We start from the raw sequence: 21,770 nt of genomic DNA, 5'->3' as shown, positions 1-21,770 counted from the left end.
CTCTGCCCACAAGTGCACCTTCTAATTTTCTTCTGAATCGAAAGTGCAGGTGAAATTTTGGGTTTGGCTGCACAGAGAATTGTAACAGTAATGGAAGAAAAATCATGGAGGTCCTCTATAATACACTAAAGCATGGTTAAGGTATTAGGCTATATATTACATCACAGCATTTGCTTAAGGAAAAAAACTGTAGCCTAGGAGGTACTGAACAGCCATATCTACTAGGTCCCCCTCTTTATTTTGCGAGCTGTATCCAAGTGTTGAAAAAACCTCTTCAAGGAGAAATCTAGGAGGGCCTGTTAACAATGTGAGGGAGTGTCAGTGTTGGAAAGAAATATCAGGCTGAAGGAAGTCATTAACCAACTTCTCTTTATCATGGGAAGTGGGATTCCATCTGTGCTTAATTGACCTGACTCATAAGTCACCCTCTCTCTTACAGGACTGACTCCCGTTGGGCCTGCCTAATTTTCAAAATGAGCAGTTTTAGGAAGAAAAGAAATTAGCCTTGGGAGATCTCATTTGTAGACTTAACGTCTGAACTGATCTGCAATGACAGAGCTCATCTATAAACCCGAGTATATTGTCCAGCGCTGGTTTCCTGGTTCAGGGATTACACTTCATTAGTTCAGTGTATGCGTTTTACATTAAAGGGGATTTTCCTGCCATTTTGTGTCAGTGCTGGTCAGTGGTGTTATTACGTTGCAGAAGATGTTGATTCTGGGAAAGCAGAATAATAGCTACTTTCAAGAAAACTTTACACAGTGTTGTTAGGTGCTTGTGACCACGGGCGATTCTTAATCCAAACATAATTTTTTCACTGTTTCTTGTGCGCATCTATTTGCTTGTGTTAATATTCATCTCCCTGCCTATGCTAAAAATGCCAAATTATTAATATCTCTTAATATAATGTTCATCACAATTTCCATACTATTTTTTTAATAACAGGATTTCTTTAAGTTATCGATATAATACAGAAGTACCTCTTTTGCATTTTGTCAGCGTTTTGGAAGTGCTGATGGTGAGGTTTATTTTGGGGTATTTGGGAAAGGAAGTAGGAGCACATCTGTGGAAGTTTTTATTTGTCTTTCATTGGAACTTGCCTGTAACTCTGTGCGTGGGATTCAACGGGCGTGGTTCGGTCCGTGGTGAATTCCTTCCTCACCCTCCTTCTGAACAATGGGTTTGCTGTCAGAACTCCAAGCTTGCATGGTGAAGTGTCAGTCACATGACATCCACATAACACAGCGACTGGAAATTATAAATTTATATTTAATATTAATTTTGAATACTTCATTGAAGGGTCTTGATATTTTTTGCACTTGAATACAGTGTAGCCAAGCAAGATCTAGTGGAACATTCACATAAGTTACCTTAATTACAGGTATTTTTGGATCTGCTGTGATGAAGGCTTCAGTTACATCCGTTTCAAGGTCACAGATCCTATGAAGTAATGTCTGTGAAATCTTGAAAATTCTGAATACAGCCATAAAAAATGAGAGGGGAGTAAAAACAAAATTGTTTGTTCTGTTTAAAATGCACAGTAAGAAATTGCAAAAAGAGGATGTGCTTAATATAATTGCACATGCTTGGAAACCAATGTAACGGTTTGGACATGCCGTATCTCTGTAGCTCTGTTTTCAAGATGCACATCCTGTTTTCCCCGGTCTTGCTTCATTTGTAATCACAATGCAACTGTCATCTTCATCACCTTAGGAGACATCACCACGGGTGATGGGGGGCTGGGGGGAGCCAACAAAGGGCAGATTTTGTAGATGGGCTCTGAGCCCTGGTGGGCGCCCTGTGCTATTTATGCACAGCTCCTTTCATGTTTTAAAAAAAATTATATATTTATTGACAGAGATGGCAAGGTATTGCACACCGTGCAGTATTCTGCAGTCCACTAATGCACTATTTAAACCTTGATAATATTAATGATTATTTTTTACCAATGACAATGGCAGTGATAACCAGTATAATGATTCATATTGCATGCTTTGTGTGAGTTGATGTGTTCTTTTTGGTTTAGGATAGATAAAGTAGAAAATCTTTTTTTGCAAGAATGAGGTTTAATATTAATATAGCAGTGGGAATATTTACACTGACTTGAACTGTTTAAAGGAGTTGCCAGCCTTAGTAAGAGCCTAAATGTTATCAAAAATGACCTCAGAATTTGCAGTGAAATAGGATAGGCAATGGGGAACCTATGACCAACTGTTTTGAAAGGGAAGAGCCAGCTTGGACTGTAGCCATTAAAATCATTTAAAGAACGTCTTGCTGTTCTGTTTAGCATTGTCCTGTTGACCAATGGATAAACATTGCAATGGTCAGCTCCAGCCAAACAGTGTGTTTCCCTCCAACCACTCACAGCACCACCTTTATCTTGTAGCTTCAGGGACCCCTTATCCTTGTCTCCTGACCCAATTCACAAATCTTATTTGTTTTTCCCACGATCTACATTGCTGCACTAGGTAGGGGTTGAGCCTTAGTTTATGAGATGTGTTGAACCAACCATGAAAGCTTGAGCTACTTTTCTTTTTTATTTCACGTTCAAAATAATGACATTGATTTTTTTTTCAGTTAACTAAACTATTTCAGTAGAAAATTAACTAATTTAGTGATTTTATGGAAATAGTCAATATGCATGGATCGAGTGAAGTTAGCGGTGTTTGTAAGAATTTGATTGCATTACTGATCTGTAATTATTGGGAAAATACAGTAAAAATCATTTCCAAAATCTCCGCAGTGCAAGTGTCTTATAGAGGAGTGGTCATCCTATTGTTAAAACACACCTGGAGCAGTTCTCTGAAGGCTTCTCCTTACATTTGTCATTGGCATGTATTTATTATCCATGCTTGAAATGAATTTTAATGGAAATACAAAATGACACACACAGTTTGTTGGACATGCCAAACACAAACTCAGTAGCTTATTCAATTTCCTTTATGAGCAGTGTTGCTACCCAGCTGGTGTTTTACTAGCTTGACAGTATTTTAATATACTTTGACCCAGCTACTAGTATTTCTGGAAGTGGGTCGTAATTTTATAGAATACAGTTATAGAATAAAGAGTGCAGTTTGGTCAATCTGTCATTTTGAAAATATGATGACAGAAGATTGCATGTTCATTCTGAGTGCTGCAGAAGCCTAAATGCAATCTCATTGAGACACAAAAGTGTAAGGTTTGAGCTTTACTGAACCTACATTTGTCACAACCTTTGTTTCATGTGGCTGTAAACAATTAACTGTGTACTGTTCTTTGCATCTGTGTGAAAATATAATAGATACGCATATTAGTCAATACGCATGACAGAATATAGGCTTTCACAAAAAAGCAGGCTTGAAAACTAAAGAGCTGTGTGCTTGAGCCATAGCATCTAGCTTGTAGATTTCAAAAAGAGATAAATGTTTTGTTATACTAGCCAAACATATTCCCCCAGCTTTTATTTTTTATTGTCTCTGAAAGAGATTAACCTCAAATGATTTTGAATTGAGTGTCATTTTCGCTGGTATGTGTTGGATGCATGTTCATTGCTCATACTTGAATATTCTCTTGCATTCTATAAGGGTTGTGTGCACTGTGTTTCTGCTTTAAGAGGTTGGTAAGGTTTTGAAGTGGCACTTGACATGCCTGAACCCTCATCATACTACTCATGGTCAACCAAGCATACTGAGGTCAGGGAAGAGCTATAATTGTACACTTACTGACAGTAAGTTTACACTAGCCTTACAGGACCAGAATGAAAGAATTCACTTTATGTTTCAAAAATGCTGGATGTATAAACCTCCATGTTACTGAAGAAGACCGTCTAAGGCCAGCCCCTCTTTCTTGTGTTCTTACTCATGGCCATGACTGACCACAGTGGTCAAAGGCTAAGGGTCAAGGGCACTGCAGTAGCACAGATGTTGTCCATATGGGCCAGATATCCAGCTCCCTGTGTCTGACACTGAAATTCTGCCTCTGCAATTGTTGAAGCTGTACATGTTCTGATTTGCTGGCTCATTATGAACATTCTTGAAGGGGCGTGGTCCATAAGAGAACAAAAAAAGATAGCTGGTGGAGGAATGCAGACAGCCACGGGGCCACTGGAACCTCCCAGATAAGGAATCACAGAAGTCAGAGGGAGCGCAGGAATATCTAGTCATTGTATACGCTGTCTTTGGCAGCTGCACCCACTACACACTGTACCACTGATGTGCGCATATGTAAATTATGTTTACAACCTGCCGCTGTGTGGCTTTGAGGGAGTGGTGAGAGGTTCCTACACAGTGGCCTGGGAATGTATACAATGGACAGTTCTGATGTCTCTGCATACCACGTGCTCTCTTTTGTAGTGCAGTTAACACACACCCACTTTCTCCTCCCCTAGCACTGGGGAAAAATATTTTATTTCCTTCTACCACCTACTATCTTAGACATGGCATTTCAGCTTTGTAGACCACCCAGCATTCGCCTGAGCTAATTGTCTTCCCACCTTTTCCATGCTTGGTATTATGTCACATGTCCTCCTGTGTCTCTATCTGAGAAAGGCTGGTGGTATACTGTTTTCCAGAGTTTTCTGAAGTGGCTGCCCTCATACACATGACACCAGAGGATCATTGAAGTGGTGTGCACAGGAATAAAGGGTAATACTTTTGGCAGCACTACTATCAGTACTATTGCAGTATTCAACTGAATCTGATATAACTGCATAACATACAGTAGATCAAAGGGAGGTATGTACTTACAAGGTACTTTTAAAGGGGCTGACATTTACTCAAAACTGTCGCATAAACCAACCTAAAGGACAGGACACCAGTATATGAACAACACTGTTTTTTAGTTTGTTTGTTCATTCATTTTTTGGCAGATCTTGGAACCTGAAAGTACATCTGCCAGTTTCTGCAATCTAAAGCAGGAAGGATAATGTCTATTTTAATATCATATCAAATTATAATTTCAATCAAGAGCGGTCTTCTCTCAAAAGACAGTCTGTGTGCTGTGGTATTGAGCTGCCACCGTGATGTGGGGAAGGAAACAAGGCCTGCTGTCTAAGCTGGAGTGATGGAAAATAAATTGCATGGTATCAGTTAACATACTCTTGTTCAATTCCCATTTGGTTAAGACCACTGACATGATTAGATTTTAGAATGACCCCGCTGTTGGTCTTCTGCAAAACCAGAATGTGGTCGGGTGTCTGTCCTGGTGTGTAGTTGTTTTTATATGTTATTCTAACTGAAGTAAGAAAGGGATCCATTTTGTAAGATAATGGCATGGAAGTGCTCTTGGGTAGACTTTAAAGGAAGGAGGTTGATTTCTACTGGCATATAGCCACTCTTGAAGGGACGGTGGTGATCCTGGAGAGAGGGGACTCTACTTCGGGGTCTGATCACCTGCAATCAGGAGCCACTGCAGCCATGGTGTCAGATCCTTGAAAAATGTGACCCCTGAACCCATCTCTCACTCTCTAGGTTGGGTGAAAGAACAGTCCGTAGTGTTGCATCATGGTTATTCAGAGTCACCTGTTGGATTTCCCCCACAGTGGACCCAGTGCTCATTTGGACCATTGCCACTAGAGAAAGGAGGCATTTGAGTAATCATTATATTAAGTACTAATATAATGATAATTGCTAGAAGCATTCACACAAAGTAGAATGTCTTCTTATATGCTCCAGCATTCTTAGAAATTTTAATCAGGGACTATGCTCTCTAAACCATTACAAATGAGAGGGTGTTTTCAGTGAGGTTTGTTTTTGCAGTTTTTTGAATGCACGGCATTCAGAATGATATTTTCTCAGGAAAGAGTCTTCTATTAAAGACTTAAGTCTTTTCCAGCATTTACAATCATACAATCTTTACCCTTCACCATCAGAGCTACAACTAGAGCTACAATGCTAATTTATACAGATTACATCAAAATATATTTTTCATAGTATTAATTAGGGCACTGTAATATGAGAATGACTTGATGAAATCACTTCATGTGCAGCATTGCCAAGTCTGTGCATTGTCTGTCTGTGGCTTCAGGCTACTCCACTGGGTTTTGACAAGACAGTTTTCATTATCTTCTAATGTTCATACAGTGGAGTGAAATAAATGAGTCTGCTTTCCTTGTGTATTAGTATGCTCTAATGTGGTAAGCATTTTCTCTGCGGATAGCTGTAGGTATGTCTGCTCCTTCTCACGATATACACTGGCCTTATCGTAGTTTTGATTCATTTCGTATATCCTGTTAACTTTATGTACTGTAAGGAAAAAGTTATGTATGTAGCTTCTTGTGTACTGTAAGTTACAGTAACTCGTCTGGTTGACTAGAAGTCCAGAAAAAAAAAGCTTTTGAGTGAAACATATAACTGAAGAAGTGACTAGCCATGTCTCCTTGATGTTTGGTCATGTGCCCAATCACTTCCAAATGGGTTAGGCGTCACTCTTTCCAGCCTTCAACCTGATTCAACCTGCACCGTGCTCCGTTCCGTGGACACCGACAGTGTTTCTTTCGTGAGGTAGCTGAACTATTTCTGGAACTTTCTGTGGGAGCCAAGAGAGAGGGAGAAGCCTGGCTGTTTTCAAGCCAGCTTGAAAGGTTCCCAGTTCCAACTGCAGGGCTGAGGTTTCAGTTGCAGCGGTGTTGTTAAATCAAGAGAGGAAGCAGCAGGGCGAAATGACACCTACAGGGTATGGCAATCATGTGTCAGTCTTGAGCCAGCTCCAGACCAAGAAGTAAACAGAGGCCTAATTACCAGAAACAAAACAAAGAAAAAAACAGACTATGAAAAACGTATGCTCTCCATTCAGAGAATGGTATTCTTAATCTCATGTAAAAAAAAAAAAAAAAACATTGAAATGGTAACACCTACATAAATGTGTTACTTAAAACAAAACTTATAGTTAAGCAGTACTTTGAAGAAAGGCCTGCTTTTAAATAGCATAATGCTCAAAATACATTTTAGCTTTTTATTTCAAGATATTGGGTAGTTATGAGCAGTCAGCAGTGTTTTATAGGACAGGTACTGTCTGTTAAAAAGTAGAACTCATCTCTCCTGAAAGTAGCTGACTTTGGTAATCACAACCTAGAAAACTGTACTTGGCATAAAATTTTCCCTGAGAAAAATAACGACAAAAGTGTATAATGTAAAATCAATTTTTCCATTTTTTTCACTGTTCATTTACCATACAGTTAACATAGCAGATCCCTGTGGCTTGCTGTTTTAAGCTTTGTTTAGCATTTGTAGAAAAACCGGATATCCTATTCCAGCATTGGCCTTCTCTGCCGTTCCTCCTCATGTCATCAGTTGAAGTTCAACATGAAAGCAGGCAGCTGTTAGGTGATTTCCAGCCTTGTGATTGAAGAAGGCTTTAAGAAAGAGCTGTAACAGGCCACTGAATTCCTTCTCTCCCTCTGATTTGCCCCCAAGGCTCTACCATTGTAGGGGTTGTGCACACAAATTTGAGTCTCCCTCCCTAAGCCATGTGGAACCAGCTGGGTCCGTCTTTGTTATCAATTGATTTATATTAAACGGGTCGACCCGGGCCACAGAATTTAAAAGATATTACTCACTCAGAAGCGCTCACTTGTTTATTCATTGGCCTATTAAGAAATATGAATAGCTTGCTGCGGGGAATGGGATTTGATTGCTCCTATGATGTCATAGGTCACAAGAGTGCTTAAAGATGGGCAACGAAGGCTCCGTTTATAGACTGCAGCTGCGTTTGGAGTGTTTTTGCTGTATTCTTTTTTTCAACTCCAGGTTTTCTTCTTGTGTTAGCCAGTGGAAGCTGAGCCTCTGCTGCTTTGAATGTCTTGTCCCAGGACCTCCGCATTCTGTCACTGCTAACCATTCCCAAAGACTCTCCTTAGTGAAACCCAGCTTTAATTACACGACAGTCATTCTGAAGGGGACCCCATAAGATGAGGTATGACCATTAGCACAGTTCAGAAAGTTCAGAAAGTTTGGACTGTAAAATAATCTGATCTTGGAAGGCATCCCTTGTGTGCCATGCACTGTAAAATTATAGTAGTAGTTCATGTGGACCAACACATCTGTTTTCTTTTTAAAGAAATAGACAAGTGCACACATTTCTCCATTACTTCTTGCCATCTTGTGCAAAATGTTTGTCTTCATGCCTCTGGAAGTGTCATTGATGTGTTTTTGAGGAAATATTTCACAACTGTGTGTACACTACTATGTCTAACTTAAAACCCTAAATAATACCAGAAATCATGACCAGGAAAGGAACTGCGTGACGAGTAGGGAATATTATAAATGACACAAACATTTGTCAAAACATATGTCAAAGCTTACTGGGTAGTGTGGCAAGAAAATGCCCACATCTTTTCCATCAGAAAATTGTGTAATTTGTAATTAACAGTTTTCCTGCCTGTTGTCTCCTTCTCACTTTATCCCAAAACAAATGGCATCCCAGATTTCACAGAATGGTTGCTGATTCTTAATTCACTAGACTCAAAGTTAACTGCTCCTCTGTCTTGAAAGTTTCCCAGAATGCAATCCAACATGGACACAAATTAAAAGAAGGGGATACTACAACAGCAATACGCTTGTCCTTGGGTCTAGTAATACGTACAATAACATTATAATACAATAAAATTACAACATGCAATTCATTTAAAAACAGATGTATATCAGTCCTTTGAATGTCGACAGCAGATTTCAATGCGTGGAATCACTCCAGGGTACTCATTTCTTGGCCTCGCCTTAATATTTTCCTGAGGTCGTGCCAAAGGTCTCACCACACAGCAAGAGAACAAAATAGCTATACACAAGTAATTAAACAGTGGAGACATACACGAGTAATTTAAAAGTCACTGCATTCAGGCAGTGTAGTCATTGGCTTGTCGTTGCCACTCCAGAGATCTGGAGGCTTGACAGACCCGTTTCTATTAATAGGTCCCCGTCACTATTTGTTGTGGCCCAGATCCCCACCCTGTACCCCCCGACGCAGTGAGAGCGCAGGACAATGAAAGCTCTGGGCAGGGGCAACAGGTGCTGGAGGCCAGATTAGACAGTCCTGGAGCGGGAATGCAGGCAAGGGCCCCCAGCCAAGCAGGGTAAGTGGAGGTTAAATTTACTGCCGCGACGCGGGAAAGCCGAGCGCGACCGCGCAGCTGCGGTCGTTTCCCTCACCGCACCCGGCATGTTGAGCTGCATCCCGTTTAATCACCCAGCCATCCACTCCTGCGGGGAGTTCCGGCGGTGTACGGTTACAGTCTTTTGGGACACGCAAGGCACACGTTGGCTGTGATTGGCCTACGGCTTTGGGATGTGCTGCATGGTCTTCAGAGGTGGTCACGTCCACGCCTCAGTGTCTAGTTGTCTGGGTGAGGTTTCCAGGCACAGGGCAAAATACAGCACAGAGCACTCTGACACAAATTCAAACTGTGGCATGCTTACAGGAAAAAAAAAACAGATGTCAGATGCGGTCCTCCAGTTGGATCATTGGATCATATTCCCATCGCAGTCTTAATTGTCCAATCACACTCCAGCGTCTGATGTTGACCGCGAGCCACGGAGTACGGAAACATGGCACAGATGGAGAAATGGCCCAGGTCCAGAAGCCCTTCCTGTTATTAATAAACGCTCCGTGCTTTTCCCTGGAGGTGCCACTGGTTTTGGAGCTCTGTGGGGGTCTCCTGAAAACCGGTCACTCTTTGAGTCAGGTGACAGGAAACAGGAAGTATTTCTAGTGCTTGCTCTGCTTATCTAACATGGCAGTGTGAATTAATGTCTTTTTTATTTTTGTACTATGGAAACTGTATCTTCAAAGAGAGCCACCACATTGGGAGGTAAGGGGCAGGTCAAACACATATGGTCACATGATCATCCTCTGATTGTGTTAGAGTGACAGAGAGTGGCCCTTTTGTTGTGGTATGTTCTTTCTTTCCTTTCCATTTTAAGTGAACGCTAAACCTCCGCTTCAAGAGGCTTTATTTAAAGCAATGGATTGACATTCCTCTCTGGTTGTTGACAAAAAGACACGACACAACCCAGTCATCTCCTTATTAGTGTAGTGACACGTCATCAATTCAGCTGTGTCACAGTGAGCATGCATTTCAATTTGCCCAGTATGCAAACTTAAAACAAACAAGCACATTTTCGGCATTCAGACATGCGCTTAGATTAGAGACTAACAAAGTTGTTGGACACACATGAAAACAAGCCTCATAACCATGGAATTTTTTCCACTTGCTCCAGACTTGTTAACACTATATAAGGTTACATTAGCATTGTTAAGAGTGGAGTTTGGAGACCTGTATTGAATGAGGGAGAAAAAAAATCTCTGTTGCCCACTGAAAGCTTTGAAATGCAGAGGGAATTTCTGTCTTTGTCCTCTGTGTTTGCCATTGTATTTGTATTCGTACTGCATTTCTGTTTTGATTATAACACAAATACTGTCTCCATCAATGAATGGCCATTAATTTTGAAGGAAGAGTTTATTGCTGGCTAATAAACTTGACATAGCCTTTAAATGGTTTCTTTCTTGTAATCTGGCCATAGCCACAAATTCACACAGACAGCTGAATAGTGAGGGGAAAAGCCATGTATTGCTACCATGTTTGTACTGTACATCTGGTTGTTATTGTGCATATGTGCTTTTGTGCATGAGTGTGTGCATATGCATGTGTGTGTGTGTGTGTGTGTGTGTGTGTGTGTATTGCTCCCTGGTTATTCAAGTCTCTGGTGATCTTGTACACTTACTCCCCACATTCTCTTTACAGGGATCATTGATACTGAGCTACTTTTCACTCAGAAATAGGTAGCACACCTCAAAAAGAAGCCTGAGGAGAAGTTTGGTTAGCTTTTGTTTATTCACATTTATCTGGCAGTAAATGCTCTCAGTCATCACGGTCTGGTCACAGTCATATAACGGTCTGTTTTAAGGTCTGATCTACAGTGCAGTATGAAATAATGTTGCACCGGTATGCTCGCTTCCTTTCACACATCTCCCAGGGCATCTCAGCTGCACGGTGTCATTACGCGAGCTGTTGTTTGTTTGTACTTTGGCTTCGTTTGCAGGGATTGTGTCTTGTGTGTAATTATTTTTTCATCAGTCCATTCAAGGACGAATTCTCACACGCTTACAACTGCCCTAGAATTTTTGTATTTACAAGTAAAGGGATTTTAAGCCATAAATCTATGGTTCGCAAAGCTCAGTGCTTTAATTATGGCTGTGAAATCCCCTCCCCTGCTCCTCCTAGACCACCAAGCTGTGCCAGCTTTGTGTGGCTTTGACATTGTGCGTAAACAGTGGGGGGGCTGCCCAAAGCCAATCATTGTTGACTGTTTGGGCTCTTCTTGAGAGCAGGGGTGAGTTCACAGGAAAGCCCCAGGGCCTCTTCTGATTCTCCTGATGGGGTGGTAATTGAAGGGAGGAATCTACCCTGAGGGCCACATGAAGTCAAAATGATGTCCCAGCTCTGATGTAGGATCACCATTAGGTAGGTGTATTATTAGACACATTATTATTTTATAATACATTAATTAAAACATTAATTACTTTAATTATTTTCATTTTTTGTGTGTTTACAAAAATGTACAAGCTGACAAAGACAGGTCTCTTTATATTTTTTCCCTTCAATGTGACGCAGTAGTTCCTGTAATTGTTTAATAGTTGTCTGATAGCGCTTTGAAGAACTTGGACCAGGAATCTTGCAACATGTCTCACAGTTGCTGGGTATGTCAGGGCCTTATGAGAGCCAAGTCAGGGTATGATTCCATGGTATACGTGCGCTGCCCTGCGAGGTCTATCCGCTGTGGGCAGGCTCCTAATGGTACAGTCTGCTCAGAGCCTCTCCCACTCTGCCTCAGAACCACGTAGCCAATCTGTCGGGTGCTGCTTCAGTCACATTGGGTAGGCATTGACTGTTTTCAGCACAGGATTTCATTCAGTACACCTGTGAACGCCTGTCATCAGATTCCTTGCTGGTTTTGCTTTCCTCACTGTAGACCTGTCTCATGGATTGAAGTAAAACTACAGCCACATCCTAACTGTATGTCCCCCTCTGGAGAATGTCTATGGGCAATACCAAAGTCTCCCCGGTAGCAGCTGGCACAACTCCCCCCCCCCCCCCCCCCCCCCGTTGTATTTCTTAATGCAGACCTTGCATTTCAAGACATCAGGTTTGAGTTGTCATGAATACCAGGGAGTTGTCTTACTTGACAAGTGATTGAAAGGTCTTTTTAGCTGCAGACAGCTCTGAAGTAGCAGGCAACCCTGTCGTAAGGGGATGAACCCATTAGATCTGATAATGTTTTAACTTCCAGTGTTGTTTTATTGAGAGATCAGTAGTCACAAGAACCATTGCCATTTAAACTGACTTGTGTAGGTTTGTCCTCATGCACACTGACACAGTACCAATATGATAATAATTTATAGGAATTCTCTAGTTTACAAAAGCTGAGATGAGATCAGTTAAAGGACAATACAGGATGCCCCAAATCTTACCAGCAAGCTGTTATGGTTTAAATTTCATTATCTTTTTTGAAAAGAAAATAGTTTCACTTATTCCCTGGTGATTCAGTGGACTCCAGTTGGGCAGTAAGCATTCAGGAAGCAGTGAAGAGATTTTTCTTTACCAGGTAACCCGAGACATCTGATCTCATTGCCTCAATCGTTCTTTCAGTACAAGTCAGACTCGGCCAGCTGAACTGCACATGTCACAGCAGGCTTATGTGTCAATTCACCTTCAATCCCCTTGTGATGCACTCAGTCTATGGTGTGTGTGTGTGTGTGTGTGTGTGTATGTGTGTGTATGTGTGTGTTTGTGTGTGTGCGCATATGTCTGGCCATCTCTTTTGTGCATTTCTTTGCATAACCTGCAAAGTGCACATTTGTGTGTGTATGTGTGTATATCACTTTGGAGGCTTCAGCACTGCTCTTTATCACTGTTTTATTGTTGTCGCTCCCCAACACCACCACCTAAGCAAGCTTTATTTTTTTTTTCTGCGGGGAGAAGAAGCCAACTCAAACCTCATTTTTCCCCTTTTAATCTCTGATCCTGACAGCTCGTAATTTGGACCTCTCCCCTGCCCCCCCCTCCATATTCTCCCCGCGTCGTGCGAGCACGCACTCGTGGGGGAGACTGTTCTGACATGTCCTGCGGAACAATGAGCTAGCAGCACGTCTTTAAATAAAAGCAGGGAGCGCGAGCTGGGCAGGATCACAGCGAGGCCTGCCTTTGCCAGACACGGTAACACCGTGTGAGAAAAAAAAAAGGGACAGCATTTTGGTGCTGGGGCAGTTTGTGGTTTTCCCGATGACTACATCATTGCACAGGCTGAAGGAAGTTGGAGTTACTTTGAGTCGCAGTTCCGCGTCTCCCCCAACCGTGGTGCAATAAGAACACAGCTTAATGAAACAGCTGCAGTGGGCGGGTCCATAAGATCACTCATGTGCCGAGAGAGACCCTTTTAAAACCCTGTCTCTGACAGGGTCCTGAAATACTGTAACGTGCAAAGCATGAACTGTATGTGGGATGGAATGAATGACCTAAGGATATGATTTTTTTTTGTCGCCAAATGTACATGTTTGAGGTGTCTCTGTTTTCTAAATGGGATTTTTCAGTGTGCACCGAAATAGCACTCAGAGCATCCGGATACTCTTGCAGTATTTGCGTGGGTTTTGTTAGAATATCTACTGAAAAAAAGGAAACAGACCTTAGGCCTGTTGGCAAAGCCAGTCTGTTGACAGAGCATCGGTGTGCATTGTGTTCTGTTCTTTCTCCTTTCCTTCCCGGAGCTGCGCACCATTAACAACCTGCGCCCTTCTGCTGTCGAGAGTGGGAGGGCCTCACTTTCCTTTGCAAGGACACTTGGTCAGGGGTTAAACAACAACATAAGGTGCGTGGTGGGTAGTGGGTTCCACCAGGCTTTTTAAAAAAACACTCAGGAAGCACATACTCATGTTCAGCTGTGTCCTGGCTGTTTGGCCTAAGGGCCAAATCCCGTCAGCACCATGCCTTGCACAGATTTGTCGCTGCCTGGCTTGCCCCTGGCCAAATGCTGTCAATCTTGGCGCATATTTGCTGTCAGGTTGTCTGTGAGGCTGTCATGTGCCGGTTTTCGGGACGGGGCTAGCTTAGGCTCTCGGCCTCGTCTGCGCCGTGGCAGTGCCGCAGAGATAGCGGCACGTCAGCCCCTCGCCCAGAGGCCAGGAGGCCCACGCGAGCGCTTGCTCCCGGGCGATGCAGCCCTTCGCGTCACCTTTATCCTTCACCTCCTGCATTCCTTTCCTTCCCCAAATCCTCTCTGCCCTTGGCCTTTGGCAAGACTGCAGTTTCGGGTCTGCGAGACGAGCATGCAGGCTCTGCCCCGAAAAGCATTCCTGCCTCAGTAACCTTGAAAGTAGGCCATTTCACGTGAACTACCCAGGACGATAAGGAAGGATATCCTTGGAGTGGTTTTCCTCAGCGCGCTTTGATCTTCCTCTAATTCAGCGCTGTTGAGGATGTGCTGGAGAAAAGCGAACGCTTATCGAAACGTGTGCTGGCAGTCATCCTTGGATTGGCTAGAGTGCAAGCGGCTCCATAGGACCCTGCTTAGATAGGAAACCATGAACCATGGGATTCTGCATAAATATGAATCCCTGAACAATGTGATTCTGCTTAAATATGAATCTCTGAACCATAGGGCCCTGCTTAAATATAAATCCCTGAACCATGGGATTATCCTTAAATTTGAATCCCTGAATCATGAGATTCTGTGTAAATATGAATCCCTGAACAATGCGGCCCTGCTTAAATATGAACCCCTGAACCATGGGACGCTGCTTATTGTTATGGTTAGTAAGGCAACGCCTTCTTGGACTTGGACCTGTTCAGCAGCTCGCTCTGCAGTCTGTGTGGACTCCAGCAAGCCCTCCAGACTTCAAGGCCTAATTTTTCTGTTTCTCAATGATTGTTCACAGCAGAGAGATGAGATGCTGGAATTCCTGGCTTACTGTAAACAACAGCTGGTGGAACCTGCGAAAGGCCCGAAGCCTTCAGCGGTCCCTCAGAAAGCACGGTGTCCTCTCTCTCTCTCTGGCGCTCTCTCTCTGTCTCTTTCTTACTCTCTCTCCAAGTTGCTTTCAGAAGTCTGAGCAAGGGAAACAATCGAACAGTTGCTGTTGTGAAAACTGCGTAACCAGAAAGTAAATGAGCACATTCCACAGGGCTAGCACACAATCAACCCTGTCACAAGTGTCGCAAGGCATCCTATCACTCCTCATCAGAGGAGTTAAAATCATACTGTCAGGTCTGCAATCATGTGGTCTGCAGTGGGTACACAATGCCATGTCCTAATGACTAATGTGTGCATCTGTATGCATGCATACGTGTGCACATCTGTGTGTGAGTGTGTGTGTGCACATGTGTGTGTGTGCATGTGCGTGTGTGTGTACGTGTGCGTATTTGTTTGATTACCATGAATCCAATTGTGAAAAGGCCTTTGAATATTTTTATTGCTATTGGCTTTACTTTGTTGGCATCTTTCTATTTATTCAAATTTTTTGACCGGCATATAACACATTTATTTTGACATTTAGAGCATCAGTTTTTTTTCATGCAGAGCAGCCTGACATGCTGAAACGATGGTACACAGTAATTCTACAGCTGTTCCTGATGATGCATGTGGCAGTGATGAAAGCTTAAACTTGCTTTCTGTGCAAACACAGACCATTAAATCATGGAGACCAAAGACGAGCAAAATGCCCCATTGATTTTTGGCTTCTTTGATTCTGAACCTTTTTTATGTATATCCCACTTTATTATTATGATTGTAGCGTAACAGTTCCACTTGTATTTCATTACCATATGAGTGCATTTCCTGAAAACTACAACTTAAAAAGAATCTTAACTGTGAAAGTCAACAAATCAACAAATCTTGACAGCACTTTTGCATAATGATGGAAAGCTGAATATAAGGCCTGCTTCAGTGTGTAGTTTGGATTCCATTTTTACAAGCCAGGAGCGTTCCAACAGAACATGTTACAGGACCCATTGCAGCCCAGCAATGTCTTTCGGCCGAGACGGAATCATTCTACCATGACCTTAGTGAGGACACCACCTCTAGGGTGACGGGGGGAAGAGAGGCCAGGGGGGCGGGGGGGGGGGTGCACGGGAGATGATCGCACCAACGGTTCGTTGGTCGGCTCCAGTCTAAGGAATTTGGCCAGTCAGCGCTTTCCTTTTGAAAAAGGCCCGGGATTATTATTGCAGGCTGCTCAGTCAGGGGAGAAAGGATTTCGGGGAGAGATCAAGTTCTTTATTGGCTGGAGCCATTTAAATGGGAGATGCGCCATGATGGGGTCGGGTGGAAATGGGAACTGGCGTGCCGTACCAACTGGAAATGCCAGGCGTGGCACCCTGCCAGTGGGGGGTATGCAAACACACGGATGAGTGTATGTTTGTGCGGGGTGGCGTCGGGTGGGGTGAGGTTTGGGGGGAGGGGGGTGGAGGGTAGCAGAGAGGAAAGAGGTTAACCATCACAGGGCTTCACTCCAGCTGTTGAAGCTAACAAAGGAAGCCAAGGACACCCATTGGTCACCATGTCACCCATTGGGGGGCAATCACCTTTCAATTTTCAGTCCTCAGAAGGCACAACTCTCATGAGAATTATTTGTGCAGGGATTACAGTTATACTTGGGGGGGGGGGGGTTGATGTTATTGGCAGGTGTTCTTCTGGGAGTCTTACCACTGACCACAAGCGTTCGGATGGCCAATGTGATTGTGAAGGGAAGAGATGGTATATTTTCCATTGGAAAAGCCCATCATAATCCATTCCATCATAAAATACAAAATACAATAAAATAAAACTCTGATAGTAGAAAGCATACTTAAATAGATGAGGGTCTGTTCATTTCTCAGGTGTTGACAAAACATCTACATTATAAGAGTCTATCACCACTGTGGTGTCTGCAGCTACAGAATCAACATAGAAATCAACAGATCAATGACAGAACTGAAAGCAGTTCAAGTCTGACTGATTGTAGACATGTTCAAAAACTGTGTAATGTGTCCGACCGTTCAATAAAGGCACAGCCTAAAGCAATTATTCATCTCTGGCAATTTACTTTTCCTTTTCTGTGACAGTATCTCTCTGATAAATGAGCGCTAAGGCAAACACAATGCCATGTTATCATTCTTACTTTGTGGCATTCGTATCGGCTCGGCCTTGCTGCCTCTCCTCCACCCAGGTGTACGGGTTTGATGGATGTCGTCTGAAAATGGAGAATTTGGCCCCTGTATGAAAGCGTGCTGCATTTGCTTTCTTGCAGGTGGCTCAGGGCTCCAGAGTGTGGGGAGACTTGGCACTGCCAGAAGACCTCGAAGCGGGGCGGGGCCATCGGAGGTGGGAGCGATACCTGGCCGAGTCGGACGACGAGGACTTCGCTGTGGAGGAGCCCTCTGGAGGTGGGGACGGGGTGGGAGTGTGGGGGTGCTTCCCAAAGGAAACCTCCCTCAAACAACTTACACTACCTGTAATGCACAGTCTCTTGAAAAATCTGAAATGTTCAACAGTGGAGATGAGGAGGGCTGAAAGTCAACACTGAATTCCCATTGAGAATAGCCAAAACACTGTGATAAACAGCTTCAGGGTCTGTCCTCCCAGCAGTAGGCCACAGTTGATGTGTCAGTGGTTCTCGAGGCCTGTGGCGGCAGCGGTTTGCGCATGGAACCACAGCGGTACTGATGTTCCAACTGTGTCCTTCTGTTTCTACAGAGGAGCCCAGCGGGGAAGAGGATGGGAGTACACCGGAGCCCCCTGAGGTCACCCCCACAGCCATCGCCCCCACAAGTAAGGGAAATGGCGCTCCCCGCTTCCTCCTCAAAGCCAGGGGAGCTCTGTGGAGTTCACGTATTTATTTCACCATGAAATCCTGATTAGAACTCATTTCTCAACTGCTGTGATAACCAAGGGAAACAAGGAAAGGGATGGGGTTGTTTTATGGAACAGCTGAAGGAGACAAAAGCTGCCGAGTCCGATACAGGCCATTTTTAAGGTTAGGACCTTTCATTAATTTATTCAAAGGAAGCACCTCCATCCATGTCCAGTGTCCCTATCATTGTACTAGTAATGAATACTAGTATAGGTATTGTTCTGTGCTCCAGCTCAAGGGAAGAGGGCCATATTCTGGCCTACCAGTTCTCACATCCAGCAGCAGCAGCCTGGCTTTCCCACATAGCCTGCCTGCCAAAACAGGTAACACTCCTGCATTCAGCAGTGAAGACTCTAGGTGGTAGAGCCTCTGCCAGAAACTGAGAAATCAAGTGCTGGCTCAGTCTGGTAGTGTACTTGCCTTCAAGGAAGAGAGTTGATCGTTACAATAGGAACGGGACACAGCTCAGGGCCACATCACTGAACCACAAAAAAAGAAAGATTGATAGGAAAAAAAGCACGTAGAGTGGGCATATGGAATTTCACGTCTACATTTCTTGGTGCTGCAACACTCACGCTTTCTGTCTATTGAGATGCCTTGGCAAGGCTTCTGAGGCTTCTTTACAGTAGCTCACAGGCAGCCGGCGTAAGGTAAAGAACCGAAGCTGTCTGCGCGTTGGTTGCGCAGTGTACCTAAAGGTCTTTTCCCACAGCGATGACGATCACCGAGGCAGCTTTCAGAAATGTGTCAGACACGTAAACAGTCCTCTGCCCGCCTTTTATCGGATGAAAAACAAAGGGAATTCAGATGAAAGGAAGGTAAACAGTGGAGACGTGGGCAGACGGCAGGCAGCTCCCGTTCCGTCCTGCCCATCCACTTTGTAGCGTCTTCTCCTTTTGAGGTGGCAGACACAAACGGCGAGCAACAAAGCATTTCCATGGGGCCAGCTTTTATTTGGGGCCAGCGCAAAATGGGAGACTGGTATTACCAACTGGATAAGGAGGGACAAAAATAAAGCAGGGACTGCTCTGATGTGTTCCCTCAGATCCAGGTGCCATCAGACAGAGGTGTACCTAGGATCACATCAAGCACAGGCAGGTGTAAAGCATAAGCTCCTTTGCTTGATGATGCACTTTTCCTGTGTGAACTCTGAATATGGAAAGAAAGTGTTACCCAGGTTGTTTTTGACATCTGTCTGTGCCTTACTTATATTCAGCCATCATGTATTTATCTGTTGTGCATGGTTTATTTAAAAAAAATCCTTGTTGACAGTGTGAGAGATACATACATTAGACAAGCATTTTCTCTTCCTCCCTTTCCCGACTTAATCATAAATGCTGTCAACACTCCTGTGAGCTGTGTCTAAAAAGGCCTTGGTATAAAGAACTGCCTCTTTTCCCCTTTTGTAATGGCCGTATCAGACACTGACAGGGTCTCAACACTGAGATGCAATGGATGACAGTATGCACAGAAGGCCAGAGCACAACAGCTTTAGAATGTCTCCGGCCAGTTTCTGTGTGGTTTCAGAGCTGTGGGGTCACAACATTTTTTTCCCCATTTGTTTGTGCTTTGCCTAGGAAGTGGGCCATTTTTGAGAGATGCAGAGTGCTATTTTGGTGTCGGTATGCTCGTAATGTAAAATTGTAGACATGCTCATTCATTTTCTTCTCGCTGCTTTGAATTCCATCGGCTCTTTTGCCGTTAAGGAGTCCTGCCTGTGCAGCCATCTCGATACTCTCTATATGAATGGATCTGGAGTCCCTAACATTGTAAATGTGAACTTGCCTTGAGACTGGATTAACTCCTTATGTACTGCATTCTCGGCCATGTCTGCTGGTTCTGTGTCGCGTCCTTGGCATTGATCAGCGGCGTGCCGGCATGGCCCATTACATCATGTTGAAGTAATTGTTTTGGGTAGAAATGCCATGGGGTGACATCAGGGGTCTGAGTGGAGAGATCAGCATCTGGCCTTGCTCTTCAAAATAGCGCAGCACCCAGCCTAAACCACACCACCCCGTGACTCTCCCCAATTTTGCCACCGAAACCCTTATAGTGTCTTGCAGGGTGGGCCAGTGGTCAAAGGGGCGTGGCCAGATTATTATGGGTCAGAAATGCTGCAGTTGTCCCCAGTGGGAAAATAGGTGGGGCGGTGGAATGGTCTAGGTGGCTTAAAACAACAGCCATTAATCACACAGGAGCGGCCTGTGCAACAGAGGCAATAACTTATCCTGCTTCCAAAAGGCGCAGAGTAGCTGTAACTCTGTGAGCTCCCAAAATGTAATGCACGAACAGTTGCATGATGGACGAATGATGCCGTTAATATGTAGCACACACAGCAGTACATTTCAGCCTGGACAGATCCCTTTGGGCAGCTGTTGCCTTGAAGGTGAATTGTTCCCTTACGTTCCAGATTTGACTTCTTGACTCTATTCCCGCAGGGTGTCAGATGTTCTCCTATTAATGGGTTAATGGCTGGAAATTGTTTTTCAGCGGTTGCATACACAGCATGGGGTTGTTTTCAAATCCAGATTTCTCAGCCGAGCCCTGCTGGGTTTTGATTATTTACTCAGCAATCACAGTGCATTTGGGTGACATTCAGATAGATTGCCCTGTTTCTTCAGTTGTTCCACATGTTGCTGAATAATAACTCCCCGAATCAACTGCCCTCATAGTACACAGAATAATGGTGCAGCTGTCTCATACAAACAAGGACACTGTTAGTGATACAAACAAATTCAAATGAAGCTGTGAAACATTTGAATTGTGGAGGACATTTTATAGGAGGCTAATTGTTTTTAGCAATGTGTAACATAGTAAAGATATTCATCACAGGCATCACAGATGTCTCAGCTGGATAACCCTTGTTAATTTTGTTTTAGAAACTTTCAGTACAGAGTGGTATTGATTGTTCTGATACTCTGAGGGACGGGAAGTCTGCTCAAAGTTTCTGTGACTGATCTCTAGATGACTGCCTTGGGGAAGGAACCGTGGTTTTCCTGAGCTGGAAGGTTTCAACCATGCTGTTGTCATTGCCTCCTTGACTCATAGATTTCGTAAGTAAGCAAGCCCCTGGCCTCTTCCCCTCTTTAACACTGTGAGGAAGGGAGGGGCAGAGAGTCGTTTTGAGGTTTTGAGTTGTATCCCTTTTAATCAGCAAAGGAGTCTAAAATCTTCTATCTCCATTAGGCCTTATTGCTTGATTGCTTTAGGTCTAATAGTAGTAAAAGGAAGTTAGGTACAGACTGTGCATCCGACTCCAACTCATTAAGGCCTGCTCACTGGAAGCATCATTCTGATCCATGATGAAATGAGGCTGATGCACACATAGGATCTGATCTTCTGATCTACAGCATCTTCCTGACTATTTTCCAAGAATGCCTCCAAAGAGTCTTGTGTGGGTTCCCAGCTCAGCTGCCCTCTATGGCCAACCCCTCTCCACCCCCAGCATTCACAGGACCCCCTCTATCTTCCCAGGTCTTCCAATAAACATGGAAGAACTGTAGCAGCAATGGTTTCATCTCTGTTTGTGTGAATCCTGTTTATGTGGAAAACCAGCAGTCCTTGTTCTAATTTTGGGTTTTTGAAGGGTTGGAAATGTTGACACTGACACCCTCTAGAGAGTATGGCTGCTATTACTCATCTGTCTTGAAATCTGTCCATATTTTAGCAGGGACAAGTTAAGATAACAGGACATTTTTAAAATACTGCTCTCAACCACTTTTGTCATGTCTGCTGCATCAATGCAATGGGATTGCCTTACTGGAAATGCATATATACAGTAGATATGTTTTATTTATGTATTTGTTATTATAAACCATCATATATTTATGCTTGTTTTTTTTTAATTATTACATTAGTTTTATTCATCATATTAGAGACAAATAGTATGCGTTATTTCTTTGTAATGCAAGAACTGTGTA

At 43.5% G+C, this 21,770-nt stretch overlaps 1 protein-coding gene across 1 annotated transcript in view; it reads left to right on the top strand.

The window, feature by feature from the left end:
- LOC118778949 (basement membrane-specific heparan sulfate proteoglycan core protein-like) overlaps positions 1–21,770 on the top strand; it is a 119,300-nt gene that overhangs the window by 15,052 nt on the left and 82,478 nt on the right. Inside the window, exons 2-3 of the mRNA XM_036530751.1 lie at positions 17,248–17,383; positions 17,694–17,768. Of these exons, the coding sequence (XP_036386644.1) occupies positions 17,248–17,383; positions 17,694–17,768 (211 nt within the window). The remainder of the gene's footprint in view (positions 1–17,247; positions 17,384–17,693; positions 17,769–21,770) is intronic.

The sequence above is a fragment of the Megalops cyprinoides genome, chromosome 6 (assembly GCF_013368585.1).
Source record: "Megalops cyprinoides isolate fMegCyp1 chromosome 6, fMegCyp1.pri, whole genome shotgun sequence".
In the NCBI taxonomy this organism is placed as follows: Eukaryota; Metazoa; Chordata; class Actinopteri; order Elopiformes; family Megalopidae; genus Megalops; species Megalops cyprinoides.
Note: the sequence above shows the minus strand (reverse complement) of the source record. Positions and strands in the feature narration are given on the sequence as shown.